Source organism: Colossoma macropomum, unplaced genomic scaffold (assembly GCF_904425465.1).
Source record: "Colossoma macropomum unplaced genomic scaffold, Colossoma_macropomum, whole genome shotgun sequence".
In the NCBI taxonomy this organism is placed as follows: domain Eukaryota; kingdom Metazoa; phylum Chordata; class Actinopteri; order Characiformes; family Serrasalmidae; genus Colossoma; species Colossoma macropomum.
In genome coordinates, this window is record NW_023494788.1 from 41,121,666 (window position 1) to 41,142,429 (window position 20,764).

General features: G+C 42.9%; 1 protein-coding gene across 1 annotated transcript in view; it reads right to left on the minus strand.

Moving 5' to 3' along the window:
- thoc2 (THO complex 2) overlaps window positions 1–20,764 on the minus strand; it is a 104,404-nt gene that overhangs the window by 36,590 nt on the left and 47,050 nt on the right. Inside the window, exons 17-23 of the mRNA XM_036569369.1 lie at window positions 15,307–15,400; window positions 14,840–14,920; window positions 14,464–14,560; window positions 11,813–11,930; window positions 8,035–8,214; window positions 3,421–3,585; window positions 1,432–1,707 (exon numbers count right to left, since the gene is read on the minus strand). Coding sequence (XP_036425262.1) covers window positions 1,432–1,707; window positions 3,421–3,585; window positions 8,035–8,214; window positions 11,813–11,930; window positions 14,464–14,560; window positions 14,840–14,920; window positions 15,307–15,400 — 1,011 coding nt within the window. The remainder of the gene's footprint in view (window positions 1–1,431; window positions 1,708–3,420; window positions 3,586–8,034; window positions 8,215–11,812; window positions 11,931–14,463; window positions 14,561–14,839; window positions 14,921–15,306; window positions 15,401–20,764) is intronic.

Below are 20,764 nucleotides of genomic sequence, written 5' to 3' on the forward strand. Positions count from 1 at the left end.
AGGCCTTATATCAGAAGGAGAAGTGTTCTCTCCAGGTTGACTAAAATATAAAAAAAACTAATAAAAATAAACACAGCAAATACCTAAACAGATAATCTTTTAAATGTAAGCCTGGAGTTGCAGTTAGTCTAAAGAGGCTGAATCTTAAATTTTGCTTGTATTTTATCTTTTTGCTTGAAGTGCACTTATAATGTTTGCGTGGTTTTATAATATGAAACAGTTTTACATGACTCTCTTTACCCCTTATAATTAATGAGGCTGCTTTTGTTACCTTTACGACTGATATGAGTAAATAAACTGTTTTAATTGACTGTCCTGTTCAGTTCCTTATTCAAAAAGCTGTTGAGGCTGAAATACTCCTTATAACTTCAACATGAATGGGCAGGGCTAAACTGGTCGTCTTCCATAACTGCACAGAGGCGCTGCATTCAAAACAAGCTGTTTAGCTCTCATATTTGGGCCCAGTCCCATTTTACCCCTCGCCCCTAACACTTAGCCCTACCCCTCCGTTTTGCGTGTTCACGTCTAGGGGTAGGGTGTCCCGGTTCTTGTTGAGATAGAGGGGTGGGGAGAAGTGTTAGAGCTACCCGACCCTCCAAACAGAGGTTTTTCAGAGACTCCAAACACAGTATTATGAGAAAAAAAAGAAAAAACAGCAAGATGGCTGAACAAAAGACCAAAGAAACCCACAAATGTGAGAATTTTCTGTTAAAAAATTATGACAACCATCATATTATCTTAGTTTAATGCCGTTTCAATGTATTACGGTCCTTTTCTTCATAAGAGGCATAAAAATCACTAGTAGTATGCTCATGTCTTGGTAGCTGGCTAGCTAATATTCCTGCTCCACCTTAAATGGTGCAGCAGTTGCCTGAGGCGTCAGAATGTATCTGCAGCGCCATTTAAGGTGGAACGGGAAATTTAGGTAGCTGGCTACCGATACATGAGCATACTACTGCTCTTTGAAGATCATATGATGCCCTAAATGTAACTAAAGCCCAGCAGTGAGGAGCTGAACTTTACCCTCCTCTGCTGTCACTGCAGACTGGCAGGGTCGCCTACAGAGCAGCGCTGGTAGCTGTTAATGAAGTGATGCTCTTTTTATTTTTCCACTACGCCTTATAACTTGATGGCGATGGACTGTACAGACTGGAGACTGACCGGTAGATTTTTGAAATTCTAACTTTATCAAACTGTTTTATTTGAAATCAGCAGGGAAAATATCCCAAATATCCCAAAATATGACCCCTTTAGGCAGCATCATATTATATTTACTATACTGAACCTACTATAAACATCAGTTGTGCAATAGAAGCTTAGCTGGATTTTAGTGACCAAGAAAATCCTGTGTTGACAACAGTCCTAATTAAAATGAAGAGCATGTAAATTATATGAGATTTCCACGTTTCAAGTAGACCGAGGGTCTCTTACCATCTCTGTATTCTCATCAATGGCCTTGATCTGCATTTTGAGCTTGTTGACCTCACGGTCATAGGCACTTTGGGGCACAGCCAGGTCATACATGGTCAGTGACCAGAAGGTGGCGTAGAACTGAGGCCGGATGTCATCCCACACCTTGGGCGGATGGAGGGACACCACAGCTTCGTGCACGGGGGCCATCACCTGCTCGCACGCAGCAATGTACTTGTGGACCTTCTGCTGCTGCCGGTTGCCCTTCTCTGCCTTCTTCAGCTCGTCGTACTTGGACTAGGAGGGAGCAAAGCAGGGTGAGTGTGATGATTAGCCCAATCAGCAGCAAACAGGCCCAGGTTATGGATATGGATGGCTGTGTCAAGCGAACGAAACGGGCACAGGCACAGCTCCTGCACGGGAGCTGGAGGAAGCCCAGAGACTGAGCTTCACTGGCACAGAGATGGTATAAATCAGTGGCGCTAAGCAGCTCCACGCTTCACAGCTGGAGCCGAGGATTGGAGGGAGGAATTAAATCTGCAGCACTTTCATGAAAAACGTGCAATGGGAGTGATAGTAAAGTATGTTTTGACAATGTGCTGCAAAGTGGATACAGAAAAAGCCGTGTGGGGAGCACAGGGAGGTAAATCTTGTTACGGGAAGAGAGGGAGGGGAAGTTGGTGGTGGAGGGAGGTGTGAGCTGCTTGTGAGCTCCATTCGTCTACTTTTTCAATCCACTACTGTGACTTCAGACCAGGGGTGTCAAACTCAACCAGTAAAAGGGTGATATTAAAAAATCTCAACAAATCCGTGGGCCAGAGAAAAACTGTATTTATTTCATTTTAATTAATGTTGTGCTGTAACAAACTGGCCTTTGTTTCAATGCAAAAATTCAACAGTAAAATACAGACCTGGAAATATTACCTGAAATATTAAAAATGTAAATGTCCCCAGGTGTTTGGTCTTCAACCAGTCTATCTGCTTAAACTAGACACTTGGCATGATTTTTTTAAATTCTGCTAATCCTTTCCCCACTCTGTGTGTTCATGTACTGTCCCCTTAAGAACGTACTACCGCACGTTTAGTCACGTAACTCTGCCACTTCCACTCTGCGACATGGAAGCTAAGTCTACGTTCTCACAGCAGGTAAAAGTGGCTCAAATCTGATTTTCTCACCGAATCGAATCTTTTTGTTTGGCTGTTCAGATTATCTTTTAAATGTGATCTGTATGCGACATCAGTCTGAACAGATCAGCTCCTAAACTGACCCACATGCACTAAAGAACAGAGCGTCACGCTGCTTCACGGCTCATCCAGAGGTGAACAATCACGACCGCCAACGAACGCCAGTCGCTCCCGGAGGATCAGCTTCATCTTCACCAGCATCACAGGAGCCATCATGAAGCTGCACTGACTGACAGCTGAACCCAAATGTTTATGAGGTCTCAGCTGAGCGAAATTATGACGAATGTTGAGTTGGATTGACGTAAAAGCTGCATGAATTACGTTCTGGCTATAGAGACGATTTACATTAAGATATGCAGAACATATTTACAGTACAGACCTTTTCAGTAAACTACGAGGGCAAAATAAAAATTATATTATTTATATATATATATAAAAATTGTAAATTAATCGTAAGTGAAGTAAAACATTCAATTAATCGTGATATTGATTTGAGGTCATATCGCCCAGCACTACTTCAGAGGTGTGGTTTGAGCCAACTGTGTGATAATACAGACATGCAAACTGAACAGTCTTAGGTGGTGTCTATAAGCTTCCATTACCTGTTAGCTACATTAGTCTTTGAGTGCAAGGAGCTCTAGTGCAAATCTAAAGATCAGCAAGAACACCAAACATGCCTTGGCTGATCAATGATCTTTGGGGTAAGGAGCATTTTGTGTAAATGTGGTTCTTTGCCGAACTAGACATTCAAATATAACAAAATCATGATGATGCCTTCTAGTCTAGACACGTCGGTAAACACTGGTGTGCCAATTTAATACTCACCAAAATCTGATGGGCGTACATCGGGCGGGACAAGAAGAAGGCTGCATCATGGGGTGTGTGGAACTGGTTACAGAGGATGTCCACGGAGGGCACCCGCTTGATGTAGTCCTCCGTGCTGAGGTTGGACGCCAAGAAGACGCCGAACTGCACCAGGGTGTCATGACACTGAGGAGAGAGGGACAGAAAAGTGGACCCATTCATCATTAGACAAGGTTCTCCCCTCTGTTCCCTGCTCATTTCCCGGCCAAATGCAGATGCTCTTAATAAATCCTCGGGTTGCTCATTTATTTGGGGGACTGCACCTTGCTTTATTAAAGCCATTCATCACCAGGAGCCCTCCCTGGAAATCGATGGGATGCCCAGTAAAGCAATTTAGTGGAAGAGAGGCGCTGGGGAAGCGGTCTCCAAACCTCGCCGGTAGAAAATAAGGAGAAAGGAGCAAAGCACAGGCCGAGCCCTTGGTCAACCATTACTGAGGTTTTTAATATTCTTCACCATAAGTGCCGCTGCCGTCCAGCGCCAAAAGGACAGGGAAGAAGTAGGGCAACAGGGAATAAAAGCTGCACCTCAGCAGTGTGAATTCAACACAGGGGCTTCGCTTTAATAACACATTTATATTCTTGCACTTGGACAAACACAACATGTAGCTTACAAGGAGATCAAAAAGTTTTTGTGCACGTTGACCAAAAAAGAAAAACAACCAGTTTTAGTCTGAAAACCATGACCTAAAAAGTACCAGGGCTGCAGCAAATGAGTATTAAAGCACTGACTAATCTGTCATATATCCACTTAACTGCAGGGCTGGCCTGAACAGCAGTTTACAGGCTTTGGCAACTCCTTGGAATTAGCAAGCGAACACCCAAGACTCGTTCTCAAATACACACTTAAGACAATAATATTTACGTTTCATTATTAACCAGTTTTAATCATAGTAATCGCAAAATATATCCAGCAGATGTCAACAATGTATTAACATGCCTGCGCGTTTGTACATTGCTATCACCAAACACACAACTGTAGCCCTGTAGCTCAAATAGAGCTTTAGTAAGTCACTTGTATCACTAAGGGTATGAACCTTTATTTACCATACTTACTGTTTTAGTTTAGTTTAAATTCTTTTTAGTTGTTATTTAATCAAGCAATTTTATCTGGTTAGGTTTTTATTATGATTATGTAAAAGGAGGACGACAGGCAGGCTGAACCGAGCTCAGGTCACAGCGGATCTACAGGGTAGCAGAGCAGAGGACTGTCGGAATGTATGGACGATCGCCCTGGAAGCTGTTAGGCTCAGAGGACACAGACTCCAACACACCAAACGAATACTGAAGCCTTTGGATTATTCAAGCCTGCGTTAATTAACTGATTAGGCCACCATGTCACAGGTAATGGATCACATCATCTAGATTTTTGGTGTGTTTGTTTTTTCTTAAACTGGTTAGATCTCTTTCCAATTAAACACCAGTCTACACAATCGCTCTGAAAACTTAACAGGGCTTTTAACTAAAACACTGAAGTGTGGTCAGTTTCTTTCCCCCCAATTAAGAACACAGTTTGGCAACAACTGAAGCTTTAGACAAAAAGGCAGTGCGTAAGCAGCAAGATAATGCTAAACTTCGGTAGTACTTTTAATCACTGTACCATTCTAGGCTGCAATTACATTAAGTTCAGAATTTCTGAATTGGGTTAAACCTTATGAATTAGGCTTTTCTTCTAACAGCAAATTTATCTGCTGCATAAAATACTCAACAGAAGTCTTTGTGATTTGTAGCCTTTGCAGAAAGTGTGTTCACAGTTCACAACATTCCTATGTTGCAAATGAATTCGCTGTCTAGAACATTACCAGAAATAAACGTAAAGCTAAGCCTCATAGGACTAACAAAAGCATGTGATGTTACAAATAAATAGCTCTTCAGCTTTTAATTACAATTGCCTTTTACTTATATGATGCCACCATCGTTAAGTTGTTGTGTGATTTCTTGCAGATAACTCTGAATGCAAACTCTACGGCTCTCACCAAAACTATGAGTGACTGCTGCCGTAGTACCATAAATAGATGATGTCTGCAGTTTTTCGGTGGATGATTTAAAAAAATTGGCAATTCCATCCCTTCAGTAGTCATTTCTCACATACTGCCCACAGTCAGTCTTTAAAAAGAAGACACAGTTTTAAAAACGAAAAATGTTAAAAATTCTTATCACTTTTTGTTTCTTGCCAATAAGAAAAAAATGGTACCTTGAAAGGAAAAGGAAAAAACCTACTTTACTTTTCATGTAAGTCAACAGAACCAGACTTTTTGCCCTTTTTCACCATACTTCTTGTGCGCACATAAAAGCAAAACAGGTGGTCCCAGATCATGCCTTTTGCTTTTGGCACATAGAGAGCTGGGATTTTTCATAGTGCCTTTTTGGGCCTCAACACTTTTAAAAAGCTTCTAAAATTAAACAAAATTACTAAAGAAAAAAAAAAATCAAATGGCCACAAATCCACATAAACATTAGTCTGATATTGGAATTGTGGTCATTATTCACAACCAATTTTAACCTGTCTAACACAGCACTGCATACATACACATACAGAGTACAGGGTAAACCTCTTTTAAACTCCAAAAAAGTACAAAAACTGTTTTTTTTGAGGGATGTTGATCCGTGCATCGTTTCATCGCGCTGTGCATCCCACCATTTCATCAGACCTCTCATTAGACCCTCGAACCTGTGCTCTGCTATTCCAAACAGCAAGCCAGCAGGAGAGTGAAGGCCCGGAGCGAGGAAGCATCTGGAGGTGCCTATCCAGGGACCACCACTCCCCACCCCCCTGCCCTCAGAAACAGCTGCTGCAGTCTGCGCTGTGCACGAACAGCATCTCGTTAGAGCTGGGCTCTTCTCTGGGACTCGAGCAAAAGGAAAGCCTGGCTGCGCTCAGAGAGCGGTAACTATGAAAACGGACATCAAAGGAGGCCCAAGATTGCTTTGGCCCCCTTTTCACAGCTCTAATCGCTTCTGAGTGACACAGCTCCCCTTAGGAATTAGCCACTGCTCAGAGATAGGCCTCCTTCTAACTTTTTCCTGCCCTCTCTACCTATTTGCGGCCTGTAACGTCTCTGCTGCTTACTGTGACTGTGGGGCTGTGATGCTGCAATGATGAGAGGTAAATGGGGTTAGTTGTTACCATTTCTTGCGGCTTTTGCATGGACAGCGGAGAGAACATGATGAGGTGCAAGCTAGTCGAGCGGTTTGGCTCAACAGAAGTGAAGTCATCCTTACTGAAAGGTCAGAGTGGGGTAATACTGTTTGCAGGGTCAGGCTGCCCTCTGCAGTCTACTTCAACAAGCACAAGGCGTTTAAGACTGGGTCACCAAAAAAAGCTTCCCGAAGAGTTTCTCTGGCGGATGGTCAATGTTCTGCAACATCAAAGTCACTCATAATTCACTGGGTATAAAGGCCAACTGAACAAAATTTCTCTGAAGCACAGAAAAAAGTAGATGTGATTCATTTATGGCATTTACATTATGCAAAGTGATGTTTTTAGCTCTGACATTTGATGCTGAATGGTGGGTGGGGGGCTTAATTGCCTCACTGATTCATACATTTGATACATAAATATTTACCATTCAGCCATATTAAGAAAAAACCCACCAAGCATTATAGCCTCTTAAACAGCATCCGCAATTATTAAACTGTAATGTACGTAACGGTGCCAAAAACTCAAATTAATATGTATGTACATCTTCATTTGAATAACAGACCCAGTACCCGCGGCTCGGTACCTTCGTAGAGACGAATCGCTTGATAAACATTAAGGGGTACCATTCATCAACATCACAACATGCTGCCTTGTATTGCCTAAGAGATGTTAAGTGCGTAAAATAAGGCCAAGCTATACAAGCTACTAATTCAGTGCATTTTTGGATAACAGCGCAAGCAGATTTTTCAAGGTGCCAAAGGGGGCTTATGCATAAATCATGCAATCACATTCAATGCATATTCAATGGCTGAGATGAGTCGATCAATCTCGGCGGAGCATCATGGGGAGATATGGCTGGCCTGACACATTTCAACTGATTGTAATGAGGTGCGCACAACTTCCTGCGCAGGAGGAGAAAAACAAGCCCAAATTAATAATTAAACCGCTTCCCCGCCGAGGTCAGGAAAAAGCGTGTTGCACATTCACACCACGAGCAATTATTCCCACAATCCAGCGTCGCGAGGGTGAATTTGCTAAAAGCTCTAATTTGAGACATTCAAAGAGGGGTGCGAAAAAAGAAAAAAATAAAAAAGGAGGGAAAAAATGAGCTCAACTGACGGCGTCATTCTGTAGCTCCACACAAAATGGAGCTGATGATGTGATGTTGAGTTTTTAGCACCATCTGCTGAGGCATGTCTTGAAAATGTGGAGGAAATGAACAGTGGGTTGGATTACCCAGTGAGTAATTGAGCTATGCAGCTGGGCAACATGAAAGGCAAACTATGTGTTTGAGCGAGTGTGAGAGTGAATGTGCCTGTGAGAATCCCAAAAACTATCGCAAACTCCCACAGCAAAGCTTACGAACAGTAAAAAAAACTTCATGCTATGCCATTTGGAACATTTCAGCAAGCCCAAATTTGGCAGATAGGGTACCTGATCATAGAGTTTGCCCACTAGTTTGAGATGTTTCTCTCCACCCTCTGAAAAGACCACGCCGTTCCTCTGCTGAGCCATCAGTAGACAAAGAGGGAGGGCCAGCTCGTGATCCAGCAGGGAGTCCTTCAGACGCTGAGACGACTTCTTTGTGTTCCTGATCTGGCCGAAGTAGCCTCCCTACACAAACAAAAAGAAAAAGTATGATTCAGTCACAAGCAAGTAGATTATACATAACATTATGACCACCTCCTTGTTTCTACGCTCATTGTCCAGTGCTCAAACTCCAGCAGCACTGCTGTGTCTGATCCACTCAGACCAGCGCAACACACACTAACACACCACCACCACGTCAGTGTTACTGCAGTGCTGAGAATGATCCACCACCCAAATAGTATCTGCTCTGTGAGGGTCCATGGGGGTCCCGACCACTGAAGAACAGGGTAAAAGGGGGCTAACAAAGTATCAGAGAAACAGATGGACTACAGTCTGTAACTGTAGAACTACAAAGTGCACCTATATAGTAAGTGGAGCTGATAAAATGGATAATGAGTGTAGAAACAAGGATGTCAGAATGTTATGCCTGATTATATATATATATATATTGCAAATAATCACACTGCAGTAAGAGTCGATTCCAGCAGGTAAAATGTATCTTGTCAACACTTAAAAGATCTTATGTTTCTTTGCTTAAACACAGAATTTACTCAATGTATTAAGTTATTTTTACTTCTCACTCTCAAGTAAACAACTGAGAACCTCATTCTGCCAATGGTTAGTCTGACTTCATAGATAAAATGTACAAACTAGTTCATTATAGGCATTTGTAAGGGTACCACTAGCGCTACCTAAAAATCTTCTGTGGGGTCCTACTGCAGTGACCTAAGCAATTTTGGGTGAGAGCTAATTAGAGCAAAGGCTTCCTGCATTGCAAAGAACAAAGAAGCAAGTACAGCCTGTCCTGCTAACCTAAAATGATTTGGAGCAAAGGGGAGACTCAAAAAAAAAGAAGAAAAAAAATGACTAAAAATGTTGTTTTTAAGAGGGGATAGCTCAGAGAAATTCACCACACTGTTTAAAAGTTTTACTGTTAGAGGAATGGAACTGGCCTGTGGAGGTAGACAAGCCTCAAACCTAGGGGTGGGAATCACAAACAAAACAAAGATACAACAAACAGATATTTTGACATTTGAGCCATGATGAGATTCTATCGTCATTTGTAAAGATTTGTGAGATGCTAAGTATTGTCACGACACCAATTCACCCTACTTGACTACATGTTTACTTCTCACTTCAATCTTTCTTTACTAAAGGAAAACAGAATTGGGAAGGACAACCCAACATTCTGCTAAATATGTAAATACACCGATCAGGCATAACATTATGACCACCTCCTTGTTTCTACGCTCATTGTCCATTTTATCAGCTCCACTTACTATATAGGTGCACTTTGTAGTTCTACAGTTACAGACTGTAGTCCATCTGTTTCTCTGATACTTTGTTAGCCCCCTTTTACCCTGTTCTTCAGTGGTCAGGACCCGCATGGACCCTCACAGAGCAGATACTATTTGGGTGGTGGATCATTCTCAGCACTGCAGTAACACTGACGTGGTGGTGGTGTGTTAGTGTGTGTTGTGCTGGTCTGAGTGGATCAGACACAGCAGTGCTGCTGGAGTTTTTAAACACCTCAGTGTCACTGCTGGACTGAGAATAGTCCACCAACCAAAAATATCCAGCCAACAGCGTCCTGTGGGCAGCGTCCTGAAGATGAAGGACTAGAGGATGACCAACACAAACTGTGCAGCAGCAGATGAGCTATCGTCTCTGACTCTACATCTACATGGTGGACCGACAAGGTAGGAGTGTCTAATAGAGTGGACAGTGAGTGGACACGGTGTTTAAAAACTCCAGCAGCACTGCTGTGTCTGATCCACTCGTACCAGCACAACACACTAATACACCACCACCACGTCAGTGTTACTGCAGTGCTGAGAATGACCCACCAGAGACATTTATCCTGCATTCACACTGGCAGCAACACAACGTGACAAAGCAGCTGGAAGTCATTCATGTTCAGTGAGGGCTGGTGATTTCAGACGACAGGAGGCTGCGTGAACGTTGGCAACACGACAGAGATAACCGGATTTTTACTTTATGCAAATAAGGATCAAAGCAATGTGGCAATTGCCAATAAAAACTGAGCACCGAGCAACATAGTATGCGCATTATCTCCGCCACTGTGAAACGGTACACTCTTTTTTTGGTTCCTAGATAACTGTTCCCACTACACGTGGAATAATGGTGGCGGTGTGTTCGTCGCAAATAGACAGTAATCGAAAAGACCAAGCACTGTGTTCCTCACGTACTGACTGCACAGACACGAGGATTAAATAAAAATAAGCACTCAAGCGATTTCTCACCAGGACTTTTATTTCTAGCGGGAATGCATCTGATTTGTGCTTGGCGTCACTGAAACCATGGCAACCGACTGCCATTTCGAGTTTAGAAACGTCCACAGGCAATGAGTGACCAACGATTTGGGCGTCAAAAGGTGAAAAGCCGCTGCTGGTGTGAACGCAGGGTTACAGTGGTAGGTGAAAGCAGTGTTGAGTCTTGCCCAAAGACAAAGATTCCTACTGATATTACAATGGCAACTCCTGATTACTGCCTGGATGGGGAATCAAACCCCGACCTTCCAAGTGTGGGGTGATAACATCACCCACCACTACTTGGTACCACTCTGTTCCACCAAGACACCTGGCACCAGGATTTTAACCTGATTTTCTCCCCAATTTAGTCGTCTAAACAGAGTGGTATCCGATCAGGTACGATAGCTCCCAACACTTTCCTGTCAGCACAAACGTCGGCCTACACAACCACCTAGAGTGTTTTTCTCTTAAAGAAGCTCCACAGTGAGGATATCCACTATGCTGTCCAGTCACTCCTAACAGTGCAACCAATGGCAGAAGTCTTGGACTCACCACAAAAACAAAAAACATGACTTCTTCTCAGTGCCATCCTGCAGACTAGAAAACAATGAACGTGGTGTCCTATTTGTTTTCAAAGCACTTAACGGGTCAGGCCCCCCCGTATGTTGGCAGCATGCTTACTCTCTCTACCACACAGCAAGCTTTGAGATCATCATCCTCGCAGAACTTGCTGGCTGTTCCTATATGGGCTCGTTTGAAGCTTAAAGGTGATTGTGCGTTTGCAGTCTACGCTCTGAGTCTATAGACCATTCTACTGCCCACTGTTCGCCACCTTCAATCGCTGTTTTTAAATCAAGACTAAAATCATTTATACAAACTTGCATTTGGGGCTGTGGTAATTACACATGTTAATTACATGTACATTTTTTTTACTCATCTGTTTTTTATTTCGCTTTTAATCTTTTATTCACTTTTTTCTTCCCTAATTTATTCCTTATTATTTTTTTTATTTTAATCTCTTACTTGTTGTGTTGTTTGTGTGTGTGCTGATTTGATGTACAGCACTTTGGTCAACGCAAGTTGTTTTAAGAGTGCGTTATGAATAAAACTTATTTACTTACTATTGGTCTACCAATGGGCTACTATTTTTCACTCAAAATATCTCAATACTGCATTTTACCGATGTTCTCAGACCCCTAGTCAAAAGAATCCCTGTTGGGGACTAAAATCAAGGTGATGTCAGACAGTTGGTCAGACTTGGTATGCATAATTACGTTGTGTGTTTCTGATTATGTTCATCCATAACAGTCAGGCTAATTTTCACTCTGAAACCTTTAAGATTTCTGTACCTCTGCTTTGAGCTGCTCTCCTCCAGTCATGGCCTCCAGCTGTTCCACGGTCATCTCGTCAGTGATTTCAATCCCCGCCATCTTCTGCACCACCTCCTTCAGGATCAACAGGTCAAAACTGTGGACAGAGGAATGGATGCAGTGGTTGTTTTAAAGCAGGACAGCAAACGAGGCCACATCAACACGGCTGAGTGATGAAGAACCGAAGGCACAGGTGTTCGATCATGGCTTCACATCTACAACAACTCGGAGCCCCTCGAAGCAAAAACGCAAAATAAAGAGGAAAATTAGTCGGAATCGCAGGAGCAGGAGAGCAGCACCGTTCTGTCACTGCTGAGTCAGGTCAATCAGAACAGCAGACAGGGGCTGCAGTGGGTTCAAAGGCAGTGAAAGAGGACGGGAGGCTTTTGAGACACCATGTTAAACGCTAACAGGACCCGACAGCAAGGACACACGCAAAACCTGCACTCGTCCTATTCTACTGTACCTGGATTTGGGCAGCTATGTTATCAGGGAGGTAAGTGTGCGGCTCTTTCAGAGGAGCTTTTCAAAAGTAAGTCACAGCTCAGCATTAACAGGCACATCAAGGCCCTTCCTCGCACAATCGGGCCTTTGAGAATGAGGATCGGGCTGACGAGGCAGCTGCTCGCACCCAGAGCACACATACACACTCAAAAATCTGAGTCAGAGACACACTCAGCCTAAGTGACTGACGAACATGGACACGGACACATTCTCACACACCAGAGATGTCAAGTCCTTTCGTGCGAGTCCGAGGCCAGTTGCGAGTCACTGAATTTTGAGTGTGAAACTCACGTCTTCAGTGGAGAATTTTTGCTTAGTCTCGTTATTAGCTGCACAAAAGTAAACTCTACTAAAAAACCTGTCAGTTTCAATATGACTTCAAATAACAAGCCTTCATTACAGAAAACCCTTCAGACTGAAGGACGGAGCTGAAGCACTACATGCAAGTGCTAAAAAAAGAGGCAAAACAACTTAAAAACGGTTGGTTAGTCTGTAGTTTATATAACATAAGCCATCTAAAGCTATCCAGTAGAAACCTAAGCGAGTTACTGGCCAACAAGCTAGTATGTGCTCTTTGTGGCAACTTGCTGTCCAAACTGTGTGCTAGCCCACCAAGCAGTTTTGCCTCGTTGCTTTAAACATGACCATTTATTGCATGTAACATTCCGTTCTGTCCATTAGACAAAGGTTCTTCTACAATGAAATGAAAAGTATTTGAAGCTGTATCAACCCTAAAGCTGCTGTGAGCTGACAGGCAAAGTTACACATAAGGCTGGAAACGAAAGGTTGTATTTACAGGGTGATTCAAAAAGATTGATCCAATTTCAAAGCACCATATTTTTACAACCGTGAGGCGCCGAGGAACCAATCACAATCCAATTGAAAGAGGGGGTCATAGAGTTTCTGACTGGCTCCCTTCAGTCTGAAAGGAGATGAGACCCCTGAGCAGAAAGCGTTCTGCGTTCTCCACTTCAATAAGAGTGAATCCGTCATAACTGTGCAGCGTGATTTTTGTGGGCAGTGAAGCTCCAACAGCTCAGAGCGTTCGTCGTTGGTTCCACAGCACTGGATGATCTCCGAAATCACACTGAAAGAGCCGTGAGTGCAGCGACACCCGACATGCTCAATCCAGTATGGATGAGTTTGACTATGGCGTTGATGTTGTCTGTACAGCTGGAGGAGGTTCAGACTGAGACCTTATAAAATTACATAAACTTTATTCTCATTTAAACCATTTACAGTTCACTGCACTGATCTGTAATGATTTACAAGTGAAATAAATCATTTTGAAATCAGATGAATCTTTTTGACTCACCCTGTATTTACCGCATTATGGTTGGCGGTCCTCATTATTTATTCAGTTTTGAAATACCCACAGGGTAACAGCTGCAGGCACTGCACTGTACAAAAGCTCTAATAAAAATCTGTCAGGTTGAAAATACACGTCTTTCTTTACAGAAAACCCTTCAGTCTGAGGGACAGAACTGAAGCAGTACATCAGCTTAAATGCAGAGTTTAAAGAAAGAGTCAAAACAGCTTGAAAACACTGGTTAGCCTGTAGTTTTTTAAGTATGTAAGCCTGCAAGCTCACGCAAACCAGCTGAAACTTTAGTATGTTTTAAAGTGGTCTGTAACTTAGACTATCTAGATTTGCCAAGAAGCAAAAACTTGCTGACTTGTGCTAGCCAGCATACTTCCTGTCCAAACTACATGCTATCCAACAGTTTCAAGTTGCTTTGCATCTCTTTTCTTTAAAATTTATGGCATTTCACTGTGGTGCTTCATTCTGTCCACCAGCCCAAAGGTTCTTCAGCCACTACAAGCTCATTGGAACAGCATTACAGTAATGAATGCAAAACTGACAGCTAAAGTTTCACATGTAAGGCTGGAAATTAAAATGTTGTGTTTATTTACTGCAGTAATGTTGGCAGGCGTAACTTAACCAGTTTTGTTTGTGTTCTTTCTTCTCAGCCTAATACTTCCTAAAATTTAAGCCCTGGGTCCGAGCTGAGCCGAGTCCAAGCCAACGTGCGATTCTCGTCCGAGTCACCGAGTCTCTAACACACCCACACCCACACCCACACACACACACACACACACACACACACACACACACACACACACACCTCTTTCCTGCCTTCAGCTGGTTGGTAACATACTGGAGGAGGCCAGCCAATTCAATGGGGTACTTCCGGAAAACTGCCCCACAAAGGCTGGCAAGACCTATAGGGAGACAAATAAGTGCAAGGAGGTCAGAATGCAGAGCAAAAAAAAAGCCAAGAAAAAGGTTTAAGCCTTAATGACGAATATATTTGTGTTTAAATTAATAAAGACAACCCTGAGTGCACTGAAAAGTGCCTTGACAAGCAGCAAGGTCAGACGCTCCACAATGACATTTGAAAGTCTATTAACTCTGATGTTGGTTAGATCAATTTTATCAAGCTTTAGAGAATGTCCAGGGGGCTTTTAGGGAAAGAAGGGGAGGAGATATCAGAAACTCACTTTGAAGCCAAGATGAAATAGTAGTGTCGTCATGCTTCATCTTCTCTTTCTCCGGGTTAGCTAGAGCTTCGATAATACAATCTACCAGTAGGATCAAGGGCTAGAACATGCACAGCCTTCTTATCTTTCAAGATACAACATCAGTATTGAATGGCAAACACTATTTGATAGATCTCTTAAATATGCACAAACTATTACCACCACAACTGTTCAGTTTTAGCAACAGAACTACGAAAACATTTTTTACTTCTCTTCTAAACAATGTAGATACGCCACTCGGGTTTGAACTATTACCCATTACCGAGAGTGGAAACAAATAACAGGGTTGGAGTTTTGAGGGGATCAGCAAGTTCCTACAAGAGCGCTCATTACGCCGGGGGGGTTGGGGAGCACAGAGCAGGATTATTATCCTGCTCGGAGGTGGGCGGTGGGGCGTAATTATCAGCAAGCAAGAGGGAAAAGGATACAAGCCAGCACATCATAGTTGAGAGAGGTGAGGTATTTCAGAGAGTCCACCACAGGGGTGATGAGGTTGTCATACCACTGGATCTGCGAGAGAATCTAAACACATACAAAACAAAGCAATTATAATTCATGGTAGTTGTTCAGGTTTGTAACACATATTCCAGTGCTTTAATGTTAGACTTACTTTTCAGGTAAGCCTTTATTATTATTATTATTATTATTATTATTATTATTATTATTATTATTATAAAGTAGCTACTACGAATTATTTACAGGGATGCACCAACATAATTGATAATCAATATCTTACTGTGACCAACGTCAGCCTTTACAAAGGCTAAATATTAGGTACTAATAATTTCACATAGTCATGACCTAGATAAAATGGATTGTGAGAATTACTGCACATTGTTATATAAATGTATTTTAATTACTTAAAAGACACTCATTCAAATGTAGTTCAAGGACTTATTATGTCATTGTCTCACTGGTTTGCGTGATTTTATCCACTTCCAAGCTAAAAATACAACTTATTTTTTGCAGTTGTCAACCACATGTTCAATATTAGCCCAATAATTAACTTTTTATCTTCATGACCAGAAGTAACATGTTCAAAATTCATCCAGAAACCCCACTAATCAATGATTTCATCACTATCAGTGATAGAGCAGGACGTTCTGCAGCAGTCACACATAAAAGGTCATTATGTTCAATGCATAAGTCAGCTAGAGGGGTGTAAGTCCCCCAGGATTGGCCTGTTGAGCTGTCGACAAACTTTTGGACATATAGTTACATATTGGCAGCAGGTATATTGTGCATCCCAAACAGTATCTACTACAGGGAGATTCACTCGAAAGAGGCCCCGAATATTCTGTACTAACTCTCTCTAGGATGAAGCAATCTGAACGAAACAACGTGCACTGTGCTCCTCGGTATATGGACCTTCGAACAAGCCGGGATGCTCCTGCGACGGAGCGATGAGGCCTCCGTTTGCAACTTCCGGGTACATACCCCTGTGCCCCCCCCGTACTGAGCAGCTCGTCTTCGTGGTGCAAACCTACTGGGTCACCAACTCGTTTAAGCGATGTCAGAGTAAATTTAGGAAGGAATATGATGTTTGTGACGTACCCTCAAAGAGTGTAATTCAAAAGATGGAACGGAAACTGGAATGACGGGATCACTGATCCCTTCTCATGGTGCAGACCGTACGAATATGTTTCAGGACGCAATCGATGACGTGCAACATCGTCTGCAGCAATTGCCTACGAAACCTCTGAGACGCCTAGCACAGGAGACTGGGAGGTCTTATTCAACATTTTTTTCAGATTGCTTCATCCTAACGGGAGTTACAACAGAATATCTGGGGCCTCTTTCGAGTGAATCTCCCTGTATGAAACTGATCACTAAACTAAAAAGTTTTATTTGTGCCTGGAAATGAAATAAACAAAGAACGATCACTGATTTGTACACAGCACTGTATTTGTACTGACCAGGTCTTCTGAATGTAAGGGGTTAAAATCTTGACACAGTAGTACAACGACTAATTTCCCAATAAAGCAACTCTGATTCTTCAGCCAACTGCATCTATGGTTTCTAAGCTTAGTGAATGTCAGAACTCAATGACATCTATAATTACAGTCTTCAGAGGAAGGGTGTTAGTGGGAGATGATGGTGCTGCCTCCACTGCTTTTAACAGGGATATGAGAGAGAGAGAGAGAGAGAGAGAGAGAGTGAGTGAGAGAGAGAGAGAGAGAGAGAGAGAGAGAGAGAGAGAGAGTGAGAGAGAGAGAGAGAGAGAGAACGTAGCGGAAAGGGAGCTTTTCTGCACAACTGCAGTCTTTGACCGTCTCCGGAGCGGCGCCGTTTCCGTCAGAGACTATCTCGCCCTTTTTGTCTCACTCGCAGGTTCTTCTGGAATTCTCTCTGAAATGCTAACGAGCTTTGGGCTCTGCGGCGCTCTCCTCAAGGCGTCCCGAAGGAGCCTGCCCTCTCCCGCGGCTCCAGACGTGCACCATATTAGCGATGACGTCAGAGCTCGATTTTCATTTCACATAGCACTGGGCATTCTGCGTGACGTCTCGTGGCTAGGCACTAGGAATAAAAAACGTTGTTTGAAAATATGGATTCAGCCACACCCACTGCTAAGAGGTGCATAAAATCAAGCACAAGGCCATACGATCTCCATAGATGCCTCTAGGGGTGCAGGAAAAACTTGATTCTTAGATGCATCGCGATGCGGACGTGAACGATTCTGAATCGATTCACAAATGTCAAAAATCGATTTTCTGAATATTTAATTTATAACGTAATGTTGATGGAACGCAAAAGGCGGAACTGGAAGTGGGTAAGTGCAGCGCCCGGACAGTCTGTGGCGGCACACAACAAAAACACAATGGATGAGTGAGAAATCCGACCGGCTCCCTCTGCATTAAAGCCAGGTTAGGTCAGGAGTCACAACACAAATGTTAAGAAGAGCCATTTTGACCTTTCAACAAAGTCAAACCACCTTAGGAGCCACAACATTTAATGTCCAGTATGTGTTAATGTCCTAGTATGGGCTAAAAATATAAACGAGAGCGCAGATTTACTCCGCTCTGCTTTAAGCTTTAGCTTTAGCCGCTTTCCTCCCATCTCCGCCAGAAAACCTTCCTTCAAAACTAGAAGAGTTTCTTGTAAAATGTCTCAGCGTCCGGCTGTTTTACGAGGCTGAAGTCGCTTCTCATTCGCCAGCTTCTCTGTCTAATTTTCCCGTTTCACCTTAAATTCTGCTTTAGGCGCCGAATGTAACTGCTGCACCTTTTAAGGTGGAACGGGAAAATATGAAAGAGAAGCGAGTTCATTTTCCCACATTTTTTTTTAACTCTCGTTGCAGATTTAACCAACCGCGCTGCTTATAAATGCGAATAAGTCTCCAAATGTTCGTCTTAATCTCTGTTTTCTCGTTCGCTACTGGCGAGGCCAGACTTCGGTGCTGTGTGACCTGCTGTCTGCTGTCTGTTCTCAGTCGTTGAGAACCAGGGCTTTCGCGCTATGCTGCACACTGTGGAGCCGAGATTCAGCGTCCAGTCTTAAAAATACACCCCCCCCCCAACTCTCTACAACGAGACCAAAACTGAAGTTATAAGATCACTAAAGAAAATGGGAAGGACGGCTGTAACGCGCTGTGTGGACACCATCACCACTGGATCTTATTTCCGGGCAACAGCGCATTTTATCGCAGATGAGTGGCAGCAGCGTCTCTCACTGAGAGCCTTCTAGTTCACTTGCCACATCACTTCCATTTGATTTATTAATAAAATATATTTTAGATATTTAAAGCAAAGTATTTGTAATGATCCGTAATGCATTTACATTCTAGATCATTACAAATACTTTGCTTTAAAACTACCAAGTCCTCAGACAGTAGGAAGATAGAAATCCTGTATAGAGAAAAAGATGCATTGAAATGCATCGATAATCGTTTTATAATCGCATCGCAGCCTCTGAATCGTAATCGAATCGAATCGTGAGGTGCCTAAAGATTCCCACCCCTAGATGTCTCTGTGTCAGGAGCTTTCTGGAATGGGTTTCCACGGCTGAGCAGCTGCATACAAGCCTAAGATCACTATGCGCAATGCCAAGCGTCGGCTGGAGTGGTGTGAAGCGCCGCCACTGGACTCTGGAGCAGTGGAACCGTGTTCTCTGGAGTGATGAATCAGCTTCAGTATCTGGCAGCCTAATGGACAAATCTGAGTTTGGCGGATGACAGGAAAACGTTACCTACCAGAATGCATAGGGCCAACAGTAAAGTTTGGTGGAGGAGAGCTAATGGGCTGGGGCTGTTTATCAGGGTTTGGGCCCCTTAGATCCAGTGATGGGTAATAGCTGCTACAGCACACAAAGACAATTTAGACAATTGTATACCTTCCAAATTCACGGAAACAGTTTGGAGAAGGCCTTTTCCTGTTCAAGCATGACTGAGCCCCTGTATACAAAGCAAAGTCCATCAAGACCACTTGGCCCTTAAACGTTTTGTGCTTTCACACCTAGGGTTTGAGTGTCCCGATTATTGTTGAGATAGAGGGGCAGGGTGAAGTGTTATAACTACATGATCCTTCAAACAGAGTGATATGAGAAAAAAGGAAAAACCGGCAAGATGGAGCACAAGAGACCAAAGAAATGTGAGAATTTTTTCTGTTAAAAATTACAATAACCATTGTTTTATCTTAGTTTAATGTCGTTTCAATGTATTATGGTCCTTTTCTTCATAACAAGCATAAAAAAAAAAATCGCTAATAGTATGCTAATGTCTCGGTAGCTAGCTAGCTAACTATCCCGTTCCACCTTAAATAGTCCAGCGGTACCGACGCCTGAAGCGCTAGAATGTAACTACTGCTCCATTTAAGGTGGAACAGGAAAATTCGAACGAGAAGTTGGCGAATATCTGACTTCAGCTTCATATCACTGAAGAATTAATTGGTGGGCGATAATAAATAATAATTATTAAGTATTATTAATGTGCAAAATAATCACATCAAATCTCTTTGAAGGCATATGATGCCCTAAATGTAACTAAAGCCCAGCAGTGAGGAGCTGAACTTTACCCTCCTCTGCTGTCACTGCAGACTGGCAGGGTCGCCTACAGAGCAGCGCTGGTAGCTGTTAATGAAGTGATGCTCTTTTTATTTGAGGGAAGATTTCAATCCCTATCCCTTTTAGCTTAGTTCGAAGGGGCAAGGCGACACTCGAAAATAAGGGGTAGGGGTAAAAATAAGAAATAGGATTGGGCCATGGTTTGACCAGTTAGGTGTGGGGGAACTCTTAGGATGAATTGGAACATCAATTGTGAGCCAGGCCTTCTTATCCAACATCAATCCCTGACCTCACCAAATGCTCTTTTTACTGACTGGGCATGAACTCCCACAGATATTACCTTGTTTATATGTTAAATCACATGCCAAAAACAGTGGTTCTCAAATCAGACCTTAGGGACCCTCAGACAGTTCCCATTTTCGCTCTACGCCTGTGTTACAAGTTAGGCTGGAGCCTTTTGGATCAAGGTCCCTGAGAACTGGGTTGAGAGCCTCTGCCCTAATACAACAAGATCACTAAATCAACAGGTATGAATCACCTCCTGATACTGCCGCATGTAATAAGAGTTAAACCTGTTGCAGACTCTTATTTTACGCATAAGAAACACAACAAATTAACAGCACATTCTTGTTGGGATAGTTAAATATTAGTCAACTAAAAAAGCTAACTGACTTACCAAAAACTGTTCCAGTCCCCCTTCCTACTAGTGATGGTGCAGAGCGCTTTGTATGCATTTATTCTTATTGTTCCAGTGCACCTGCAGTAAATCTGGACGCACGTGACCATGCCGGACCCCGCTGACTAATCGAGTCGGTCCGGGGGAGCTAAATTTAGATTTGTGTCCACCGTTTCGGCGTTAGGCCGGGGCAGCGGGTTTATAAATGCACT